Here is a 24,892-nt window from a genome sequence, read left to right as displayed (position 1 = left end):
ACATTGCTGTGCTACTATCTCCCAAAACTGGTTCCAAACCTCTCACTTCTATCTTTTGCTTTCTGTCTGCAGTGCTTCCTTTAGTGTTTCCTGTAGAGCAGGTATCTTATTCACAAACTCAGTCATTGTCTGTTTGTCAGAATATTTTAAGCTCTCCCTCATATGTGAAGGACAATTTTGCTGGATATAGGATTCTTGGTTGGTGGTTTTTCTCTTTCAGTATCTTAAACATATCACCCCACTTCCTTCTTGCCTCCATGGTTTCTACTGAGAAATCCGCACATAGTCTTATCAAGCTTCCTTTGTATGTGATGGATCGCTTTTCTCTTGCTGCTTTCAGGATTCTCTCTTTATCTTTGACGTTTGATAATGTGATTATTAAGTGTCTTGGTGTGGGCCTATTCAGATTTATTCTGTGTGGGGTATGCTGCGCTTCTTGGCTCTGTAATTTTATGTCTTTCATAAGAGATGGGAAATTTTCATTGATTATTTCCTCTATTATTGCTTCTGCCCGTTTTCCCTTCTCTTCTCCTTTGGGGACACCAGTGACACATACATTTCAGATTTTCATTTTGTCCTTAAGTTCCCAGAGATGTTGCTCATATTTTTCCATTCTTTTCTCTATCTGTTCTTTTGTGTGTAGGCTTTCAGGTGCCTTGTTCTCCAGTTCCTGAGTGTTTTCTTCTGCCTCTTGAGATCTGCTGTTGTATGTTTCCATTGTGTCTTTCATCTCTTGTGTTGTGTCTTTCATTTCCTTAGATTCTGCCAGTTGGTTTCTTGAACTTTCAGTTTCTACCTCATGTATGCCCAGTGTTTTCATTATATAGTCCATCTCTTTTGCCATATCTCCCTAAAGTTTTTTGAATTGACTTAGTATTAGTTGTTTAAGTTCCTGTATTTCAGTTGAAGTGTAACTTTGTTCCTTTGACTGGGCCATAACTTTGTTCTTCTTAGTGTAGGTTGTAGTTTTCTGTTGTCTAGGCATGGTTTCCTTGGTTAACCCAATTGGGTTTTCCCAGACCAAAACAAGCTCCGGACCCAGATGGAAGAACTATTCAGTATCCAGTTTCCCTGAGGGTGTGTCTTAGAAAATTGGTACACCCTGTGAGGCCTTGGGTCACTGTGCTTTTCTGCCCAGCAGGTGGCACCTGTCAGCCTGTAGCTCCAGACTGATGTAAGGAGGTGTGGCCCATGGCTGTTTTCCCCCAGGCTCTGGGGTGTGGTTCTGAATGGAAGGCAGGTAGTAGAGCTGGGCCCCACCCCTTTCCTCTTAGGGAAGATACACCCCCTAGGGAGAGGTCATTAGCATTTCAATAGTCTCTCTCTGCCTGTGCTGTCTCCACCCTTGTCTGGGTCAGAGAGCTGGAAACTGAAAATGGCTGATGCTTTCTCCACTGAGCCAAAACAGGAAGCTCCCTTCAGGGTCAGTCTGCAGCTACCCTCCGGCTCTCCAAGGTCAGTCTTCACCCAAAGCCTCTGTCTGCTTGTTGGGAATTTGTATGGAGCAGTCCACACTTGTTAATTAAAACCCCAGTTGGAGCTCAGGTGTGCTATATTACATTATATTCGCTCGCTCAGAGAGAGCTCCTCTCTGGCTCCGTGAGGCTTTGCAGCTTGGGCCATGGGGGGAGGGGGCTCCTGGTTTGGATCCACAGTTTTTACTTACAGATTTTATGCTGCAGTCTCAGGTATTCCTCCCAGTTCAGGTTGGTATATGCTGAGTGGACAGTCATGTTTGTCCCACTGCAGTTATTCTGGATTATTTACTAGCTGTTCCTGGTTGCTTATTAGTTGTTCCAAGGGGACTAACTAGCTTCCACTCCTCTCTATGCCACCATCTTAGATATCCTCAATTTAATTTTGAAGGGTAATTTTAATAGCTAAGAAATCTATGTTGGCGTAAATAAGACATAAGGTTAAGTCTTTGATCAATTTCTCTGTTAATTCTTCTCACAACCAATGTTATCCCTTACATCATTTTATGATTTTGGTCCATTCTTTCAGTTTATTATTAGATGATATATTTATAATGTAAAATGGCATATTAACAAATCTGTACTAGGTTTTAGGAGTAATAACTTGTAAACTATGTTCCTTAATTCTCCACACCTAATTGTTCAAAAGACCAACATGATTAGCATCTGTGCAGTTCTCAGTTTTTCTCTCTGTCTTCTCTGACCTCGTGACTCATTTCTTCTGTTAGTTATATGTGATCTTCTAACTTTCTTGAATCCACAGCTGAAACTCATTCCATTTCAGGGCTAATTTCTCTGAGTAAAATAACACTCATATTTTTAAAGATATTTTTAAAAAAACTGCCTTCTTAAAGGAGTTAATAATGGCACAACAGAATTAGTTAAATAACCAAACATTATGCATATGAATAAGATAAATAAGATTTTAAATAAAAGAATAAGATTTTAAATAAATGAATACATTTGGTCTGTAGGTGTGTCCTAGTTTGCTAATGCTGCTGGAATGCAAAACACCAGAGACGGATTGGCTTTTATAAAAGGGGGTTTATTTGGTTACACAGTTACAGTCTTAAAGCTATAAAGTGGCCAGGGTAACACATCAGCAATTGGGTACCTTCACTGGAGGATGGCCAGTGGTGTCCGGAAAACCTCTGTTAGCTGGGAAGGCATGTGGCTGGCATCTGCTCCAATGTTCTGGTTTCAAATTGGCTTTCTCCCAGGACGTTCCTCTCTAGGCTGCAGTTCCTCCAAAATGTCACTCTTAGTTGCTCTTGGGGCATTTGTCCTCTCTTAGCTTCTCTGGAGCAAGAGTCTGCTTTCAATGGCCATCTTAAAACTGTTTCTCATCTGTAGCTCCTGTGCTTTCTTCAACGTGTCCCTCTTGGCTGTAGCTGCTCTTCAAAATGTCACTCACAACTGCACTGAGTTCCTTCTGTTTGTCAGCTCATTTATATGGCTGCAATGATTTAATTTAGACCCACCCTGAATGGGTGGGGTAACACCTCCATGGAAATTATCCAATTACAGTCATCACCCACAGTTGGGTGGGGCGCATTTCCATACAAACAACCTAATCCAAACGTTCCAAATTAATCCCCACTAATATGTCTGCCCCACAAGATGCATCAAAGAATATGGCTTTTTCTGGGGGACATAATACATTCAAACCAGCATGAAGTGTAATGTTTTAGATCAAATATTTTGAATTTATTGAAATTATATTTTATCTTGAATAGTCAGAATGTGTTCTGTAAGAGCTGTTTTTGTAGATGTGTTTAATTTTACAGTGAAGCAAGATAAGTATGATAAACAAGATTTCCTTTTATTTTTTGGAATTATCATGGCAACACTTACAGTGGCAAAGTGCCAAAGATTAATTATTTATTCCTAAACATCCTTAGTTTTCTTTAATAACTTGTTAATTACCAAATTCCATTTAATCAGTTTGTATGTTTGGCCTGCTACTTTCTTTGGAAACAAGTTCAGTGGTAGAAAATAGCTGGAAGATTTCTTTCATAAGCAGTAAAAACTTCGTCTGTCTTATGTGCTGCCTCACTGCTCAATGTAAATAGAAAACATCTAAGAGACACCTATACAGTGAGGCTTGTGCCTGAGATGCTTTGATCTCAAATAAGATGTGCTTCCTGCTCTTACTTCAGTTAATGCCAATGGCTATGCTCCACAACTCTTATTCTTTCTTTTCTTCCATAGCACCTTGCTCCCAGAACCTTTCCTCATCTAAGGGAATGACCATGTTTTCTACTCAGAGTGGAATATGACTTTAATTATGAACTACTGTACATTATAGTGGGAAAGACTGATTTCATAAAGACTTGAATATACTTGAATGACTATGAATAAAGTAGAAATTTTCTCTTTTTATGCTTTAAATATGTAATTCATATGCTAAATTATTGAATATAATGACTAAAATTTTATATTTACTACCTCTATTTAATGACAAACTGTTAAATCCATTACTAACTACATTATGTACTCTCCAATCTTGTATGTTTTTTACTCATAATGATATTCTATCATCTGCAGTTCCTGTTATATCTGTTCATAAAATTTGATGCTTAATGGAGGTTGGAGGAGAGGTGAGATTGTTAATAAGAATATTTGAGATAAAAATACAATTCTGAATAATTCCCTAAACATGAGCCCTTCTTCTGACAAATTCATTGTAAATTCAACTGTTGCCTGTGTATTTGGGAAAGATATAAAAAACTGCCATATAGTCACAGTGGCATATAAACAAATGTTAATTGATGTGCTTTGTTTGAAATACTTCCACGGAGACTTGCAATGAGCAAGGCTTTTCCGTATAGACAATTCAGCAGCATATGTTGGCACATCTAGGAAAAGTCATCATGTGTAAGTGCTTTCTGCCATCTGGTATATGACCTAAAATACCAAAAAGAAATACATACAGCTAAAATGAATATGCAACTTTATTCAGAGTACCTTAGACTTATCAGGTAAAGCACTTTGTGGATAACATTTCATGGTGAGAGCTTTAAAATGAAATTTGTTTTTATTCTTAATGATATTTCCATACTCCCAATGTACTCTACAGAGCAGCAAAATAAAACAAACAATACAATTGGTCTCTGCTCTCTCAGTGCTGATCGCTTTCCTCCTCAACATGGCTCCTTTTGTTTTTTTAAATAAAATGTGTGGTAAAGGAGCTGTAGTTTTAGAAGAGTACAGTCCCTTAAATAATTACCAACAGAGGGCCAATGTAACAGTTACATTATTTTAAGCATTATTTTAAGCAAACCAAATAATATTAGCAGAACCTTTACAATATGCCAGATATTGTGTCAATTATCTTACACATATTAACTCATATGTCGGCCCCACAGTTCTCCCACTGCCATGCCTACCTATGTAGATGGGAGATCTGTGTCTAAAAGAGATGAAAATAAGTGACTGGTGGTGGACACAGCCGTGAGTGAGCTTAACTGAAAGGCTCTGCTATTTCCTCTACATTGTGCTCACACTAAAAGTAAATATAAATAAGAAACTTGTTGGTTGAAGAAATTTTTTGTGTGTCAGATACTGTGCTAGAAAATGAAGTCCATTTTCTTGTTTAATCTTTACAGCAAGCTTGTGAAGCGGGGTATTATCTTCCCATTTTGGGCATAAAGAAACATGCTCAGAGAGATTAAGTAATTTGCACAAAATCACACAACTAATAAGTGGGAGAATGGATATTCCCATTTAGACCCTTCTCTCATCTATGGCCTAAGATTCTGCATCTTGCTGTCTCTACCTGGAAGCATGTTAGAAATGCAGAATCTTAGGTCATCATGTATCCTATTTCCTAGCATTATTTAACCTGTAAAATTTCAGCATTTTATTTGTTATTATTGTTGTTGAAACTTGGCATTTTTAAATCAAGAAACAAATGACAATTTGTGAATATCTGTGTTAATTTCATTGATTTGATATTAAAATTGGGAAAGTGGTATTCTTGAAGAATATTTCCCTCACATATATATTCAAATCATATGCAAAAGACCAGATACCCACCCTTTTGTCCTTGTAGTGGACATAAAGATGGTAAAAAAAAAAAAAAAAAAAAAAAAATAGGTATTTAGGCATAAAGAAACATGCTCAGAGAGATTATGTAACTTGCACAAGATCACATAACTAATAAAGAAACTATCAGGTTGTGGTTGTTAATATTTTCTGTTGATGTATGTCAATGATGTGTAGACATATATTTATGTGTACTTATGGCATTTAAGTCTCTGGATTCTAACAAACTAGAGTAATAGCTTTAAGATAAGAAGTCTCTTTTTAAAAAGGATGACTGAGGAACAATTTAAGAGACAGCATCCAACTTATTTTTAGAAGAGAATTCCTAACATGTATATAGTATGAAATTAAAGAAATTATAACATATATGAAATTTCAAAACTTACAGTTTCCTTAATTATTAGTGATTCTAGCCAAGGAAAATATGTCTTTAGCCATTTCAAAAGAAGAAATAATTGAAAATCAGCCATGGACATTATCAAGTATTAAAAGAAAAATTCAGAAGATAGCTTGCTCCTGAATAAAGATTGCCTGAAAATGGTAGAATTTTTGTTAGTTTTTTTTTCCTTTTTGTTATCAAAATCTAAATCCTAGAAAATCTTCAATTCAATCTAAATGCAAACCCTTGTTTGTTTTTCACTTACTATGTATTTTGTTCCATAGATAAGTTCTGCTGTCTTCAAGGAAGTTTTAGATTACAGACAGAGAAATAAAAATCTGATTTAATAAAATAAAGACATTACTTCAACTGATTATCAAATTTCTTTGAAAATAAATTGTATAAATGTTTATTAAATTCTTGAGTGGGAACTATATCAAATTTAAATAGAAATTATATCATTAAATCCTCAAAATTTCATTAATGCCTAATTGTTTATTCCATTGAAAATTGTTATGATTTTTAAAATTCTTTGTGAAACTGCATTTTTTCCTTATAAAGTTTATTTTTATTTAACTGGAGAAGTACAATATTAGAGAAAATAAAATAACATATATTTAATCTTTTCTTAAATTATATGTCATTTTTCTTCACACTGAATTCAATTTCAACTGGTTCATTTTTTTTTTTTTTTCTTTTAACAGGCTGAGTTAAATGATCCAACTGATCCTTTCACTAATTATAGTACAAAAGTTCCATCAAATGTAGGGGATGAAACTTTCTCCAAATATATAGGATGGAGAATTGCCAACACACTTTCCAAACTATTCTTCCCCTCCACTGATACCTGTCCCCTCCCTTTGAAGAAACCACCGATAAAACAAGTTCAGATGAAATATCCGAATAAAAAGCAGGATCCCATGAAGAAAAGAGTTCTACGTATCACTGCAAGGTAAAGTTAAGCGCTTTCAAAATAGTTCAATTAGTCTCAAACACTGCATTTCAAAGTCACGGAAATAATGTATAATCATGTGCCACATTATTAACTCTGTTTCTCTTCTTCAATTCTAATCTTTGCTTCTCTATCTCCCAAGTATCTATTAAGAGCAAATTATTCCCTCTTCTGAAACTGTTTTCTCATCTTTAAAATAGGTGTTATTATATAATACAAATCAATGTTTATGTAGTTCTTGCCTGGAAAGCATATCAGATTAAAAACAGAAATTATATCTCTAAATTTTCAAAAAATCAAAACTGAATTCATGCTATGCATGATGTGTATTCATATGTGTAAACATATATGTGTGTATTTAATGCATTTAACTTAGTGTCTTGAACATAATAAGTACTCAATAAGTGGTAGTTACAATGATGGTTATTAAATGTTATGTCTTTAATTTTCCTTCTAAAGACACTGGAAAACCATGGACTTAGGACCATGTGTTTAAGTGATTCATTTTCAAATTTATTTTGCTATTTCTTTAATGTAGACTTGTTTCAGAGATTCCTAAGCTCCTTATTACCAGATATCATAATTAGATATTTTCCATACTGACACCTTTCTGACATTGAAAAAGAGATGAAAAAATCACTCTGTTGACATATAACATGGGCCTTGTCTAATACTTTCAGGTCTTTTAATAAATCTTAGAGACAGAAACATTTGAGTTACTTTTTAATCCACATTAAAGAGTATGTTGTGTTTTTTCCTCGTATAAAGTGCATTTGACTGGCTTTATCTTTTTTTCTTTTAAAAGTCAAATTTAAGAGTCTTTTGTTTCAGGCCTAGTAGCATTGAACCAAGTGTATAAAACTTAGTTGAGTCAATATAGTTGCTGAGAATGTATATGTAAATTAATTCAACTATAAGTTTTACCTAACTAGTTTCATTTTCCATTATGGAAAATATACAGTCTTAAATATTTATTTTTTTATTTATTTTTCACTTTACTGAAGAATTTTTGAGTTTTTAAAATGACTATTGGGTATTTGAAAATCTCTCTCTTTTGCCTTAACAAATGAAAAGTAATTTGGATGAATATAGAATTTCAGGAACAAGATTGCTTTCCCTGTGAAGTCATGATGCAGGTAATGACTTGAATGAACCTCAAGGACATTGTGTTGAGCGAAATAAGCCAGAAACAAAAGGACAAAAATTGTATGGTTTCACTATTATGAACTGACTATAATGAGCAAACTCTGGGAGTTAAATTCGAGTGCATAGTTTATCAGGAGATAGAAAGAGGACATAGATTGGGTAATTGATGCTTAAGAAATACAGAATGTTTAATAAGGTTGATTGTAAAGTTTCAGAAATGGATAGCACAACACTGTGATAGTAACACAGTATTGTAAGTGTGATTAACAAAGCTGAGTGTGAGTATGGCTAAAAGAAGATGATTAGGGTTGTGTATGTCACCAGATGGAAGAGCTAGAGGATAAAAACTGTGACTGTATAACTTAGCGAAACCTAGAGGGGACGACAATGGTGGTTAATTGTACTAATATAAGAAAGTTTTTACATGAACTAAAAAAAATTCTATATCACCATTACAAGGTGTTAATAATGGAATGATACATGGGAAAAATGCAGTTAATGCAAACTGAGACTATAGTTAGCAGTAAGATTGTAATATTCTTTAATTTTTGTAACAAAGGCACTATACCAAGAAAAAAATTTGTCTTAAATCACAAAAACGGTGGAAAAACAAAGATTGCTTTCCCTTTAAACTATCACCATACTATATTGTGATTGAAACGTCTGATATTGGTGTGATTTTCTTTACTTTGGAGGATACCCTTTTTACCTCTTAGGAAACTTGTAATATATTCTCTCTCATTCTTTTTCATTAATTTAATTTTTGAAGCAATGCTTCAAAATTATATGCATTAAAGAAATAAAGTGATAGCCTCCCCTCCGTTACTGACCCTCATTTGCCTGCTTTTACCAGCATCCCTTCCTGACCTAGTAAATTACATCATTAATTCCTTGTATATCCTTTCAGGGTCTTTAAAATGTAAATATATTTAAAAATTTCTCTCCATTTTTACATGAAAACACACTAAATGTACTATTCTGCATCTTGCATTTTTTACTTAACCTCATTTCTTAAAGATCTTTCCTTGTCAGTATATAGAGAATTTTCTCATCATTGTTATTTTTTTAATCAGCTATCCTGTTTTCCTTATTATGGACATACTACAATTCATTTGACCAGTTTCCTGTTGGAGGGAATTTGGGTTGTTTTGGATTATCAGCAACTAAGACAATGCCACAAAGAGTAGCCTTTTGTATATGTCTTTTTTACACACTGGCAAGAGTACCTGCAGGATAAATTCTCAGGGCCTTTGTAATTTTGGTAGATATTTCCAGATTGCCTTCCAGAGGAGTTATATAAATTTATGTCTCCACCAATAATATATGAGAGTACCTGTTTCTCTTCAGTCTTTCCAACAAGAGGGTGTTGACAAACTACAGTTTTGACAATCTGAGAAGTGAAGTATGGTTTTTAAATATAGTTTTAATTTTTAATTTTTCTTACAGTAAATAGTTTGGACATCTTTCATTTGTTAAAAGTGATTTGTTTTTCCTTTATATGGGAATTAACTCCTTATTTCTCTTGCCCCTTTTCCATTGGGTTTTTGTCTTTTTCACTTTGCTTTGTCAGAACCTTATTTGTCCCTTTGTCAAAAAGAACTACAAATGTTTATTTTCCCCACAATTTTTTATCTTTTAATTAACTTTGCTTACTAATTTTTTTGTTATACAGTCATGTTTTTATGTAATATAATTTAAGTTTTCCCTCTACTTTCTAGATTACCTTATCTGTTTAGAAAAGCTCTTTTCATTCCAAGATTAACATAGAATTCTTTCATATTATCTTCTAGTACTTTTAAGGATTTATTTTGTACATTTTAATCGATGTGAATTTTTTTTGTTTTTGTGGGTGATGTGAGGTTTACATCCAGATTGTCTCAACAACATTTATTGAGTCGTCCGTTTCCCTTCAACACCTTTCCTGATTTTAAATATTATCTTTATCAAATACTAACTTCTCATTTTTTTCATGTCTAACTCTGGAGTTTTTATTCTGTTCATTTGGTCTAAGATATTCTAATCATGTGCCTAAATATGACTTTATACCATATTTTAATATATTGGTTTAATGACTTTATTTTATTATATATTTTAATATGGAATAGATCTAGTCCCGTATATTGCTAATCCTTTTCAGATATTTTCCTGGCTATTTTTATTCATTATTCCATATGAATTTTGGAAGCAGCTCATCTAGTTCCAACCACAACAACAAGAAAAACAAGAACAAAAGCTTATTGGTATTCTTATTCTCATCACTTGTACATTTTAAATTAACTTAGGAAAAATTAACATCCGTAAGATGTTGAGAATTAAAACCTGTATTTCTGTTTATTCAAGTCTTCTTTGTGTTCTTCAGTAGTGTTTAAATATCTTCATATAAGTACTCTTCTAGTAAATTTTTTGTTAAATTCTTTCCTAGGTACTTAATTTTGTTTTTAACATAAATGGTTTTTTCTCCTAATGTATCTTTTCACAGGTTGCCTCTGTATATGTTCAAAACTATTGCTTTCTGTAGATTTATTTTGTACCCTTCTATTATAGTAACTTCACTTACTGAATTTACTTGTCTTCAATTCACAATTTTTTCATCTACAAATAGTTGATTGCCTCTTTTCTGATTTTATATTTTTATCTTATTTCTCTTCTATGTTTTATTGCCCCAGAAAGTCCAGTACAGTATTGAATAATACTAATGAATGTGGCAGTTATTTTCTTTTTTTTATTACTAGTGAGAAAGGTTCTAGTCTTCCCCATTTAAGCATTTGGACCAAGGTAGACATATTTCCTCATTTTAATTGAGGAAAATAGTGTTTTTATCAAAATAGCTTTTCTGTTAATTGGACAATCCTATTTTCTTTAGAACTATTGATGTGAAGTGTTATATTAGATTTTCTAGTATTGAATCACTTGTTCCTGGAAATCTTCAATGATACCCACTAACAATCTCTTCCTCCCTATAGACTCATGCCATGTCTCCTATCAAGAGTTGGAGTCTGTTTCCCTTCCTCTTCAATCTGAACTTGCCTTGGGACTTGCTTTGAACTCTAGAATCAAGCAGCAGTGACACTTTGCCTGTTCTCAACCTGGACTTTAAGAGAACTGTAGCTTCTATATTTGCTCTCTTTCTATCCCACAGTTCTAAGCAAAGGTTAGGCTATTCTGCTGGAGAGAGGCCTTGGGAGATGAGAGACCACATGGAGAGAAAGCCATTTGAAGGAAAACCAAAGCCCTCAGCTGCTGCCAAGAACAAAGCCCCAGACATGTTAGTGAGGAACTCCTGGGCTCCCCAACTTAGTCTATCTGCTAGTTGAATGCAACTTCATAAATAAGCTCATTTGTAACTGTATGCAGCCAGATTAAGCCATCTCTGGTGAGTCTTGTGCAAATTCCTGAAACACAGAATTGGTAGCAGCAGATAGTTGTTGTTTTAAGTCACTAAATTCTGGTGTAATTTTTCATGCAGCAATAGATAAGTACGGAAAAACCCTTCTTAGTCATTATATAATAGTCCAATGGAGTGCTGGTGGTTCCTGTCACTAATAATTGTCTAGAAATTTGTGTCAGTAATCCTAAGCAAGATTGATTAATTAATTTTATTTATTTTGTTCAATCCTTGGCAAGTTTTGATACCAATGTTATTCTTTGGAAGTTCCTTTCTTATAATTTCAGTAGCATTGGCATTATCTACTCTTTTAAACTTTGGTAGAATTTCCCTCTTAAACCAGCAGTACTTTATGCCTTTTAAGGTTAGCACTTTGCCAGATTTTTCTATTTTCTATGGCAGTTGGCAGGGCTGATATTCAGCTGAATATACAGGCATAACTAGATCCAATTCTGACTGTTTGAAGCCCCTGTTATAAAAATCTCTGAAGCATCATTCCTGAATGTCTGTCTCTATAAATATCTTTTCTTCTTAAGTCAATTTTAGCAAATTGTATTTTCTTTAAATATTAATTTCAGTCATGTTTTTCAGAAATTATTTGCCAATAATTGAGCAAAGTAGTCTCTTATGAGTCTTTTAATTCTGTTTCTTTGATTATTTCCCCCTTACCAATTTTTATTTTGTGTATTTGTACTCTTCCTTTTTTTTCCTCTTTGATTACATTAGTCAGTATTTATGTTTTATGTTATTTTCTCAGTGAACTAGCCATTCATTTTATTTATTGGTTCTATTTTCTAATTCATGTATGTTCTTATTTATACGAATCTGCTACTTCTTTTTCCTTTGGTTTACTATGTGGTTCATTTTCTAATTTTTTGAAGCAGATACTTTATGATTTAGAAAATTTTCTTCCTCAGCATTTGTTTAAATTAGTAAAGTTCCAAAATTGTGGGGTTGGTGCTACCCAAAGGCAGACTTAAAATACAGGTGTGATAATTGGATGGGATGAAGGCCAGCAGGCAGGCTTTCCTTTTGGGTAAGAAACATTTACAGGAAAACAGGCACATGTTTGAGAAAAGTGTTGATCATTTTTCATAAATTCTATAATTGATGATGCTATCTAGACTTGGGGTTGAGGACCACAAAGCCTGAACTTCAGCAGACTTATGTGCAGAAATAAATATTACAAAGCTATTCTTCACCATATATATTATACTTATCAAGGTAAAATGATACAATGAAAATGCTAGCTTTAAGTTTCATGAATATTGCGATTTACTTTAGAATCCCCAAATGTATCTTGTGTATTCTCAAGGACCACAGACATCAAAGAATAATCAGTCTGGGGCATGGAGAAGACAGTCAACAAATATAATTTGGTTTCCTATCATGGACACTTAAAGTAAGGAATAGGATGAAAGAAACTAGAAAAGTAGAAGAAACTGCATAGAAAGAATAGGAGATTAAAGAAACAGGCAGGGGTAAGGGTAAATAGATGATCAAAAGGCAGCTGGAAATGGATGGTGCCTGCTGGGACCCAGAGAAGTAAAGAAAGGAGAGAGAGACAAAGAGAAGGAGAAAATGGATTGATGATGCTTGGGAAAAAAAAAAAAAAAAAAAATCAAAGCAGCATAAAGGAGAAATAAATGTTATAAACAGAAAGAAAGATGAAAGAAACCAAAAGGAAAGGAGGAAGATATAAGAAAGAGGGAGACATACTGGTAATGAAAGGTTCATCCCACAAGGTTTGGAAAGGGGAAGAGAATATGCAGTCAGAGAAGAGTAGGATAAAAGAGGAGAGGGGTGGGTTTAGGCACCTGAAAGTCCTGGGGGTTTTTGAGGGATTAGTGAATTAAACATCTCATCAGAATCCACAGTTCATTAAATAAATGGCATTCATTCATCACTGGCCTTTGAAAAAAATGTTATCTGCTTATCCATATTCTCACAGCTCATTACATTTTAGTGTCTCTGCCCTGAATGAGAGAGCCTCAGCAGCACAGCAGCCTGAGAATCCTCTAGCTGGAGTTCCTTAGTGTCGCATAGCTGCAGCAGGGGCAGTATTTACATTGCACCATTTACAACATAGTGGATGAGAACAGTGCCCTCTGGAGTTGTACATATTGCCACCTCCAGTCAGGGGCAAACTAACCTCCAAGTAGACCAGAGATGAAGGGAAGAAGGCTATAGCTTGATGACATCAAGACAAAAGTTAGATCAGACCTGACTGAAAACTCCTTGTTGTCAATTAGGGGCATTGGATATCTCTGCTTTTTCTTCTTTGATGAAAAGAACATTAAAATCTAAGATGTATATTGAAAAATGTCACTGGCTCACTAAACATTAACTTCAAGAAATTGTATTTTCCCATTTCCTTGATTCTCCATCTAATAAGCAGTCCCACAGCTTGTACCTTTTGTTAATTCTTCATCTCCTCCTACTTCCAGGCCCACAAACTGGAATTAATAGAGCTAATGAAAACTTGGGCATGTTGAGGCACCACAGGTGTAAGTGTAAAGACATAATTTAAAGCTCACTGTGTGCTCAGCTCTTTGCAAATATCAATAATTCCTTATTTAGTATTCTTAAAGTCTCCATTTTGTATTTGCAACAAGTAGCATTGTGAAATACAGCTAGAAGGCCAACATTTAAAGACTCCTACAGAAGACCCCATTAAAAGGGACCCTTTAAAATGTAGGAGAACAGGAAATTTAAGATAATATGTTTCTTTATTACCTTGGAACACTATAAAGCATGCTTATTTCAGTGTCAAAATCTGAAAATTTATTAGTAAGGAGAAATCAGGAGCTTCCTTACTGATGAAGCATCTGTTACATCTCATGACCTGTAATTTTTCCAAAAATATTTCACTTCACTTGTTTTTAACCTTTAATTCTTCAAAAGCAGGGATTCTGTCTTTAATATTTATAAACATATATTATGCTTTGAATGATTTGCATATTTGACTTCTTTCTTTTATTTAGTTTTTCAAAAGAAAATTTATCTTTTTTGCTTCAGTGGATTGACGTTTTTTGTTTTGCTTTAAGTGAATGGGACATTCTATTGTATGTATGCTCTTCCTGCTCCTTAGTTTTTTTTAAATGGAAACTTACTATGTTCTTTACTATTTCATAAAAGTGACACCCTAAAAGCCAGGTATATAATGCTCCTACTCAAAGCACAGCTTTTCCCTTTTCTCTCTTTGTCAGTAAAACTATCTTAAGTTTCTCTTAAGGCTGAGAATTCAGAGCTCTGAAAACCAAATTTTCAAAAACTAGTTCCCACATCTATACTTTTTGCTTCTGGGATTTCTTGTAAGTACATTCTGTAAGTTTGTAAGTATATTCTGTAAGCTTATGCCTTGAATCTCTACAAACTTAGAAACAACTAATTATTTGCACATATGTAAAGACTAGAAGAATACTAACTTAAATCTTTATCTCTGATCATGCATAGTTTGTTCAAAATGTTATGTTAGAACACCTTATTCCTTAGACCAGCACCTAGAAAAACTAGCAATGGTTGAGAACAACTTTCAATTTAGATGAGAAATTTTACATGGCTGACTTCGTAAACAGGGTGTCCACATCTTAAGAAATGTGTCTCCTCTGCATTTTCTTTTTATAACAGGAGCTAGTTCCAAAGTAGTAGCACTTGGAGTAGCTAACGTTTACTGAATGGTGGCAAGGTGGAAAAGATAAATGCCACAATATCTCATAAATTGGGTTGAAGAACAGGTTTTAATGGAGAAACTTTACAAGCTAATGGTCAGCAAAAAAAGATGCATGGTTCCCATTTCTCATCATCTCAGAAAGTGAGATTCTGAGGTCCCAGGAAGCAATTGGGCATTCCTTGGGTTTTCGTTCTAAGGGAAGGGGCCCTGCCTACCTGCCACTCTATCTTCTTAAAATTTAAGTGTAAAAACTACCTTTCAGTAGGGAAATATGTATTTTGGGCTCAGTTGCCAAGCCATCTGATGTTAGGTATCGGCTGGCTAGGGGAGTACTAGAAATGCCAGGTTCCCAGAACCTGGAGTCCATGGGAAATGCTTTTAATAGTTCTAATATGGATTGTGAAAGGGGGTTGTGATAGAGGTTGTGATTGTCTCTGTGGGAAGTTGGGTTTAGGAGAAACTGCACCAAATGAGAGATTGTTAGGACCCCCAGTTCCAGCCAGCAAGCTGCCAGGCAGTTCAAGATGAGCCTCTGGTGTCTTCTGTGGACAATTCTCTTTAGTATCCAATATGAACCATTTTGCAAACAAGGCATGACCTCTAGATATACATATATATATATATATATATATATATATATATATATATATATATATATATATATATATAGTTACTTTCTCCATTTTAAAGATGTAGATACCAAGTCTTAGGCAGGATAACTAACTTGTCAAAGGATTCACAAGCACTAAGTTCAGGAGTTGGATTTGAACAAAGATATTCTGACTCCTGAGTCCACTTTGCTATTTTCTTCCCCATTATGTGAACTTCACTTGATTTCAAATCCTTGAGCAACTATTAAAAAAATCTTTAAACCGTAATAAAAATGTTTTAAAATTATTATTTAAATTTTTTGCCTCTCAGTTTTGAGACTTTGATTTTGATTAGGAGACATGTTTTTTCCTGAGTCCTGTACCTCCCTAATTAGTATTAGGAAAGGTATTACTGATGTTCAAGGAAGTCAGTATGATTTTGGCTAATGCCAATGGAGGAAAAAAATATATATGTGTGTGTGTGTGTGTGTGTGTATAAATAGAGAGAGAGAGAGAGAGAGAGAGAGAAGGAGAGTTTAGAAAGAGGATCTTTATTTAATATCATCCGGGCTTGACTGTGGTCCTAAGTTCCTAAATGAAGTGCTTAAATCTATCCAGTTCTGTTTTATACAGGAAAAAAGTCTTTATACAATATCAAATATGTTTATATTTTAGCTTCTTGGTGTGACTTTGAGCTGCTTAACTTCTCTGAACCTTGGTCTTCTAATCTTTAAAAATATAAAAGCCGTACATCTCTCTCAGGTTTGTCCTGAGGATAGAAGGTAATGCAGGTAAAAAGCCTGGGCATGTTAGTTTCTTATCTTTTTGTTCTCTAATTTAGATTTTCTAAAGTCTTTCTTACCTTCAGAATATTATATTTAATTCTTAGTAGGATTATGATAAATAATAAGTAGAAGGTTTATATTTTTGTGTCCCTTTGCAATTTTGTTTTGTTTTGTTTTGTTTTTGTTTTTTATTTTTGCTATGAATTGCTGCTAGCAGCTTTTCAAAGAGAACATATCATTTCATGATGATTCCTTTTTTGATTATGTGTTGTTTCCCTTCTTCTTCCTTGTTATTTAATTAAAAAGCAATTCATATTTGGATTTGATTATGTCATCCATACATTTTTAGGGTATGATGGGTAGATTGTGGAAGAATAAAATTTTGAATGTTGATAGTTAGCAGCGGTGATCAAAATTTTCAGCTGGAAAGATGTAGAGAAGATTGAAAAATTCTTAGGAGGTGGGCTTCTATTTCTTGAGCCTTTGTAGAATAAGATCAGCTATCATGTAAGGTATTAAAACTTCTGGAGTTTGAAGTGCTACTGAAAACTCAGAGGTGAAATCCAATTGCCAGAGACACCATGCATCATATGTTAATTTCTAATACGTGACTCAGAGTTTACTTTCAGTCTTACCTTGGCGGTCGGTCAGTCCCCATCCATCTGTTAATGTCTTCTATCCTTTCCTGCTTTTCCATTGGTGAAATGGAAATTTGGTCTGAACAGGAATTCTAGGTGCTGCCCCTTTCACTGCAGGGGCTTTATGTTTCCAAGACAGGTGTCTGGATTCCACAGGATTATTAACCCTAGGGTTTCTTCATTCACAATTATATTGATACGAGCTGGGTGAGATATGAAAACATTCCATGTTTCAAATACAGATCAACTAGAATGTAAGTGACAGCCCTATGGGAAGACAAATGTTTCAAAAAAAAAAAAACCCCACCCAAAATCTACATTGTGTGTGTGTGTGTGTGTGTGTGTGTGTGTGTAGATGTTCTTTTTTGTATTCCACATGCTATTTCCTCTTTCAAAGGAGAGGGTAAGTTAAGCTTTTCGGTAGTTAACAAATGCTTATTACTTAATTAGAATGTAAAGCTGGCTGTGGCATTGATCAAATCAGTATAGTCTCCCCACTTTCTGAACTCTCAGAAAATATGAAGTCAATTAGTTAAATGGCTTTATGCTCCCTTATTTCTAAATATCTTCCTGATAGTATCAGGTACTTAACTAGGCATATGAATTCTTTGGAGACCTTAGTACCTTAGTATACAGAGCAGGTGTTTCAGGTATCTGTCCATCTTTCAAGGGCAAATGTTGTTCCCCACCTGACTCAGCCTTTCCCTGCAGGTATCTTGCTATGGATTTAAATGTTAGGCCCCCTGATAGAGGGGACATATTCCTTCACTAAGCCCTAACTAAACACCTCTGTATGGCAGGTACTGAGCTAAGTAAGCACTGAGAATACAAAGGAAAATAAACAATGCCCTACAGTACAAGGGATGATTCTTTGCAGTACTAATCCTTGTTTCTCTAACATATTGGTTTTCCACAATGAAGTCATTTGGAATATTACACACACATGATTTCCTGTTTTTTAAATATATTTGTTTATTCAGTAATGATTTATTGACATCTCAGATAAAATAATGAATAAAGTTATACATTTTTCTCCCCAAAACGAATTTACAATCAAGTGTGGGAGATGGACATTAATCAAAATCACACATGTGTATGTAAAATTGCCATAATGGTAAGTGATATGCAGAAGAGCTACATGGTGCTATGAGTAAAAAAAAGTGCCATTAGAGTACATGGTGTACATTGCATGGTAATGTACATTAGAGTACATTATGTACATGGTGTTGTGAAGGCTTGTAATTGGTAGATGGGTTCAGAGAAGGGAAGCAGTAAGCAAAGAAAAGGGACAGGATGTGCAAAGTCCCCATGGTGAAAGGAATCATGGAGGATTTTTAAGGACCTGAAGAACAGTGGTGTGGCTGGGTCACTGAGGTCACAAGGGCATGAGGTTGGAAAGGTAGTCAGAATTTTCAACTTTATCTTAGAAGCATGAGAAAGCATTGGAGGTGTTTTATGTGGTGGACTGAGGAGTGGAAGGTAGAACGGTGCTGCATATGTGTGATCAGATGTATGGAGTGCTGTAGCTAAGTGACCTTGTGCAAGTCACTTAACTGCTCTACACCTAAATGCCTTTGTTTATAAAATGGCAGTAATGATAGCACCTTTCTTGTTGGGTGCTTGTGAGAAATTAATAAGGTAGTCAAAAGGTGTTTATTGCATCACCTGGCACAGAGTAAGCAGAAATAGATATGCTTATTATTATTATATTGATAAATATACTAAGATGCATTATATAATGTATGATATGATATAATAATAAATGTGCTAACAATATTAATGATTATAATTATTTATTATTTTTATTATATCTTCATTTTTACTATTGACATCATTAGCTTTGTTATGTGGAGAATGCACTTAGAATGCACTAGGTTGGTGGCAAAAGAAAGCAGATGGATTTACATGATATTTGAAAGAAAGAGCAACAGGATTAGATAGGAGAGGATGATAGGAGGTGAGGAGAGGAAAATATCGAAGATGGTTCATTCTTTTCCAGGTTGAGAAACTGGACAGTGGGTGGTGCCATTCACTGAGACAAGGGACAAGGGGAGAGGACAAGGGGTGGTTGGGAGAGGGGGAGGATGGAGAGTTTCATTTTGGACATACTGAATCTGAGGTCATACTTTTGAGTTCTCTAACTGGAGATGTCAAGTAGGCGGTGTGTTTTACAGGTCTGTAGTTCATAGAAGTCTGGGCCGGGGTACATATTTGGGAGTCATTTGAATGAAGGTGGTGATTGATGTCATGGACAACAACATTGCTTATGTAAAGAATGTAGAGTGAGAGAAGTAGGCCTAGGGTGAACTTTGAGGAATGCCAACTTTTAATGTCCAGGAAAAGGAGAATGATGAAGACCAAACCTTAGAAACAGAGTGGTAGGAGAAAACCAGAAGGATTTACAAAAATCGAGAAAAATTTATGGAAGGTAGCAGTGACCCTAAAATATGACATAACAGGGCTTTTAAAAAAATTTAAGTATATGGAGAAATTGGTAATAGGATTTCAAGGGCAGGTAAGAGATACTTTCTTAAATAAGCTACTCAGACAGTGATAGAATGCCCCTCTTTGAGTATCTCTGAGCAGAACTTTCTATTCACTTCACAAAAAACACCAATGGAGGTGACAAAAGAATGGCAAAGAGTCATTCCTATATGAACATACTTCCAAAGAACTTACACTATCAGCCTAATGAAAACTTTAAAAATATGTATTAAGTGCAAAACCATTTCATGACTCTGTTTCCAAGTTCGTAGACAAGACCCATTGGTCAGGAGGGGCAGTAATATAGTACACTGAATATAATGTATGCATATCTGTGTATATCTATAGACACACAATGGGATGCATTTCTATCCACCAATAAAACATTTGGCAAGTAACAAAAACCAAGAAGTTCTGAAGGCGGATTGCCACTCAGAGGCAAAACTGAATGGCCTTTCTGTATCCTTCACAGGCCTACCAGCCTTAATTTAATTTTACTGGCCTTTCAAAAAAATTTTAAGATATGAAATTTGTTGAGGATATATTTATATCATTTTTAATGCTCAGTGTGTCTCTCCTATAGGTGTATAGCAAACAACACACAGAGTTATGCACTTCATAAGTTATTCTTTTTTCCTATAGCACTTTTATTCCTAGTACTTTATGGCCTCCATTTTTATTTGAGTAAGCAAAGCCTAATCAAAGCAAATTCACCAGATATCATATGAAACTGTTCATGCTAAGGTCTACAGTGGTATCAGAAGTCTTAGAACAGGTTGAAAATTTCCTCCAGAAAGGCTGCAGGTGCTCTGTGACAGCCCAGTGGGGATGGCAAATAACTGGAAAAGGATGTGATGGAAGACGCTGAACAGAAGAATTGGAGAGGGTTCCATGAAAGTGTGAAAATTGTATAACACTTCTGTTTCATACATGTCTTTGTTATCTCCAAACCATATTGCTGTTGCATTTCTAGAATTTCTGAATTTCCTTTTAAATTTGGAGTATAGTAGAAATATATTTTTCTTTCCCCAACTTTTTCAATTCTAAATTCCCTTTTCGGGTATTTTTTTTTTTTCCACTTACTTCTTAAAAGTGTGCATTTACATGCAACAATAATCATGCCTTCTATCTTTAATAAATTGTCATGTCCATTTATCATTCTGAACAGCTTCCACTTTTAATGGCAACCCTGTCACTGCAATATAAGGTCAGTAATTGCTAAACATCCATCATCTCTGAAGTGATGTGTCACTAGAATCTTGGCTGTTCACAATAGTTCACTAACCTGAGTCTTGTTGAGACACTGAATGTCAAATGGTTCTCTCTGGGTTTTTTTCCCCTACATAAAGTTATTCAAAGAAAAAAGCATATCTCAAACACTGAAATTTTACTAAACCATTTATGAAAGCAAACCAATATTGTCACACAGAATTCTAAGCACAACTGGCTGACAAAGCAACCACCTATTATATATTGATATCAAGCAAGGTGAGAGTGTAGTAAGTGAATCATAGCAAAATATGGTCACATAAAATACTTCCAGCAGCTTCTTTTCTTGCTGGGCTAGAAATAGCATGTGTTGCAGCCAGCAATAATTTTAGGAGTCCCTATCTGCTGGACATGCATTTTAAAATCTGGCCTACTTATCCTCACAAATTTCCAAATGCCTATGAATCTTATCCCTATAGTATTCACCTTCTCTCCATGAATAAAGTGCAGGGAGGAGAACAGTAAAAGGTGAATTCCATTTGATTCCCAGTCAACTCCCCAAGCTCCTGCAATTGGCTGGGAGAGAGGAACCTGGTAAGATTCGGCAGTGACACAGCCCATGGACTTAGAGCATTTAATTTCATACCAAGAACCTGGGCCAGGCACCTCTTGCTTAACATTCTACAGATTGGTCTCTGAGGCGTGTGAGCTGGATTAATCCAGCCTGAATTCTCAATAGGCTTATTCTCAGTCTGTCAGCATTTCACAGTAGTGGTGGTAAATGTGGTAGAGATATGTACTATATAGTAGTGGAAATGGCAGCCACAGCAGCAGAAACAACTGAATGAGCCCAGGTTCCCTAAATCTACCAGCAAGACTCCCCTCCTCATTTTGGAAAAGCTTCTAACATCTCTATATTCATCCTAGCTGTTCTCAGTTACCAGATAGCACTTGCTGTCATGCAGAATTCTAAACACAGCTGGCCAAAGAATCAACTACCCATTAAGCATACCGACTGCAAGCAAGAAGAGGGGGTGACAAGTGCATGCATATCAAAAAAAAAAAAAAAAAAAAGTCACATAATCTGCCAGCTCCTTTTTTCTCTCTCTTGTTCAGGTCCATGTACTACCATATTAATAATCCAGTGTTGTGAAAATCTCTAAATTCTGGAAGCTAGAAATCCACCAGTGTTACACATGAGCCAAGATAGTCCCAGTGAGTGGCTTTACTGTAAATTCTCCTACAGTGGTCTCAGTAAGCAGTGATGGTTTAGCCCTGTACTTCAGTTTTATTACCACTGGATCAGATACATTTGGCGGCATGAAAAAGTGATAGGCCCAAGGTAGTGGTCATTTGGCTGAATGATATGAAGAAGAAAAATATAATTGCATTTTGGGAACCTTCATAGAAAGAACACTGTATGTTTAAGAAAGATTGTACTTACCAATTAAATGAAAGCATCAACACCATTTTCAAGAAGGCATTTTCACTGTTTCCTTTTCACAGTCAGGAATGCTGCTAAACCATTCCTGACTCAATGGGGTTTCTGGTCATCAGACATGGAAATTATTCATTGTTCACATGCTCTGTTGCTAAGCAAGCCTCACTGTCAGAAGGCTGTTCCGTATCTTTCACTTTTAATTGTGGTTATCGTGTTACAGCATGAATGGGCATTGGACAAGGGGAAAGTTAATTTGATTGATGTGGCAGCCAAAGAGGGTAATTGAGACCCCTGAAATTCCCTTTAGGGCTTGAATGATCCTATTTGGCTGTCTCGGTGACATATGAGTGTCATATATGTGAAATATGGAGTGCCATATTTCACTCCAGTATGTGAACCAACCACCTTTAATACTGTTTCCTCAGCCCATTTGCATTTACATCCTGTTGGGGAATAAAATGATGAGGGGTAAAATTGACCATAAAATATATTTATATGTTCAAGTTTAAGTAGATTTTAAAAATAACTGTACTCAATAATTTGAGGAAAAAGAGGCTCACGCGTATGCGCGCACACACACAAACCAGATCAAACTAAAACTAAAACTCCTTGGTTGATGGAAAAGAATTGTCAGTTTAATACCCAGTGGTTTCTTAAGGTGTGAAAGAAGTAGGCTTCTAGTCCTTTATGTAACTGGGACCACCAATTACTGTGGTTGGCACAGTCTTATAGTCTTGGTAGAAAACAAATGACCATTACAGAGTCATTGGAGGTGAGACTAGCCCAGAACAATAATCACCCTCTATGTTTTAATGATAAGGAGATGCAAGGAATGAGATGTGTGAGCCTGATTTGGGTGCACAAGTAGGTGGTACCGTGAAACCATGCAGGAGTAGTATAGTCACCTGCCACCACTCATCATTCTCACCCCTGCCCAAATTCTGGGCCTACCAATGAACAGACAGATCAGCCAGGGCAGGAGAGAAGGGGACTGTCACCAGTTTCAAGAGCCGTGCCCATGGAAGAGCCATAGGAGCACAGGAGTCCTTAGTCCGATACGTTTCTTCTATTGGAGGAAACTAAGCCTTAGCAAGGTTAAATGACATGTCCAAGATCACCAAGGAGATCAGGACCAGGACAGGACACAGAATTAGGATAAGACCTGACATTCCCTCATTCTCAATTTGGTTTTGGGAAGTTGTCATAATGTTCAAATAGACTCTCTTGTGGGCACATCGATGATAATCAACTCAAATTTATTAACTTTCTTGAGCTACCGTCTTCAGGAATTCTTGTATGCAAACAAGTGCCTAGTCATACTCATGTGGAAACATGTATATTATCTTCAGTATTCCAGCTCTGTTCTCCTCAGCCCAGCACATTAAACTTTGGATGAACCCACTTTCCTCTGTTAAAGTAGGTATATTAAATGTGTCCTTTATATTTATTTATTTTTCTAATTGGTGTTCCCTTGATTTACATTTCAAAGGAGAGTTTTAATAGAAAATCATAAAAGTTCACATTTTAAGATGAAAACTAGTACAAAGCTTAAAATAACTAATTAAATGACACTGTTAATTGTCACTGTTATGTCTAAAAATAGACAAATACCTTTTTTTTTTTTTTCATTTATAGCTGTGATGGTTAGGTTCATGTGTCATCTTGGCCAGGTGATGGTATCCACTAGTTTGGTCAAGCAAGCACTGGCCTGATTATTACTGTGAGGATATTTTGTGGGCTTAAATGATAAGTAAGTTGATTGCATCTGTGGCTGATTATATTTACAATCTACTGAGGGAGACTGCCTTCAACAATGAGAGACATCTCATCCATCAGTTGAAGGCTTTAGAAGGAGCAGTGATGATTTCAGCAGTCAGAAGAGAGAATTTCCATCTTGACTTTGGACAGCCAGCTTCTCCCAGAGAATTTACCATAAACCTTCATTGGAGTTCCCAGATTGCCACCTGCCCTATGGCATTTGGACTTGTGCATTCTCACAGTTTTATGAGACAATTTTTATAAAAATCTCATAATATTTACAGATATTTCTTGTTGATTCTGTTTCCCTAGAGAACACTGACTAATACAATAGCTACACACATTCATCCTGTGCCTTTCTTGCAAATTGCCTGATTGATACAGTCTTATAAACTGTCAAGTTATTCCAAATAATACATTATTGTATAATTTGCAAACAACAAACAGAGGGAAGAAAGGAGAAAGAGCCACATGCAAAAGCTCAATTATCCTATGTCCTCGTACAATTTTAAGGGTCAGTTTTTTGGATACAGAAAAATCAAGGGCAACATTCTTCTCTAAGAAAGTCACACAGCTCCGTTTAATGCCCAGTCATTTGACAACCCACTCAGGTTAGTGTTTTTAAAGTAAAAGATAATTCTGCTATAAATCAAGCTGCACAAAAGACTGGCTGTGCTCTGTATTTCTGAATTATAGTGCTAGAAGAATGGGCTTACGGAGAACAAAGTTCTTGGCAAAATTACCTCACAGAATTCCAACATAGGCAGACCTGACTCAGCTAGGTTCTGGGAGCATATATCTAAAGCATCTGGACAAAAAGTGAAATAAATCATTCAGTTATTCAAGTTAGTAAGGTTCACAATGATCAGCATTTTTATGTTGGTCTTAAGTGGTCCCTTTATACTCTGGATTTCTCCTTTGAATTCTACA

General features: G+C 35.4%; 1 protein-coding gene across 9 annotated transcripts in view; it reads left to right on the top strand.

Annotated features, from left to right (window-relative positions):
* Positions 1–24,892, top strand: part of TMEM232 (transmembrane protein 232) — a 384,954-nt gene that overhangs the window by 253,232 nt on the left and 106,830 nt on the right. For 8 of the 9 annotated variants that reach the window (XM_037800742.1, XM_037800740.1, XM_037800739.1 and 5 more), the window contains one exon: positions 6,606–6,853. In XM_037800742.1, coding sequence (XP_037656670.1) covers positions 6,606–6,853 — 248 coding nt within the window. Of the gene's footprint in view, positions 1–6,605; positions 6,854–10,962; positions 12,042–24,892 lie in introns of those variants that run through there. The other variant, XM_037800745.1, reaches the window with a different exon arrangement.

The sequence above is a fragment of the Choloepus didactylus genome, chromosome 13, assembly GCF_015220235.1.
Source record: "Choloepus didactylus isolate mChoDid1 chromosome 13, mChoDid1.pri, whole genome shotgun sequence".
Classification (NCBI taxonomy): Eukaryota; Metazoa; Chordata; class Mammalia; order Pilosa; family Megalonychidae; genus Choloepus; species Choloepus didactylus.
This window is presented reverse-complemented; position numbering and strand designations above follow the sequence as displayed.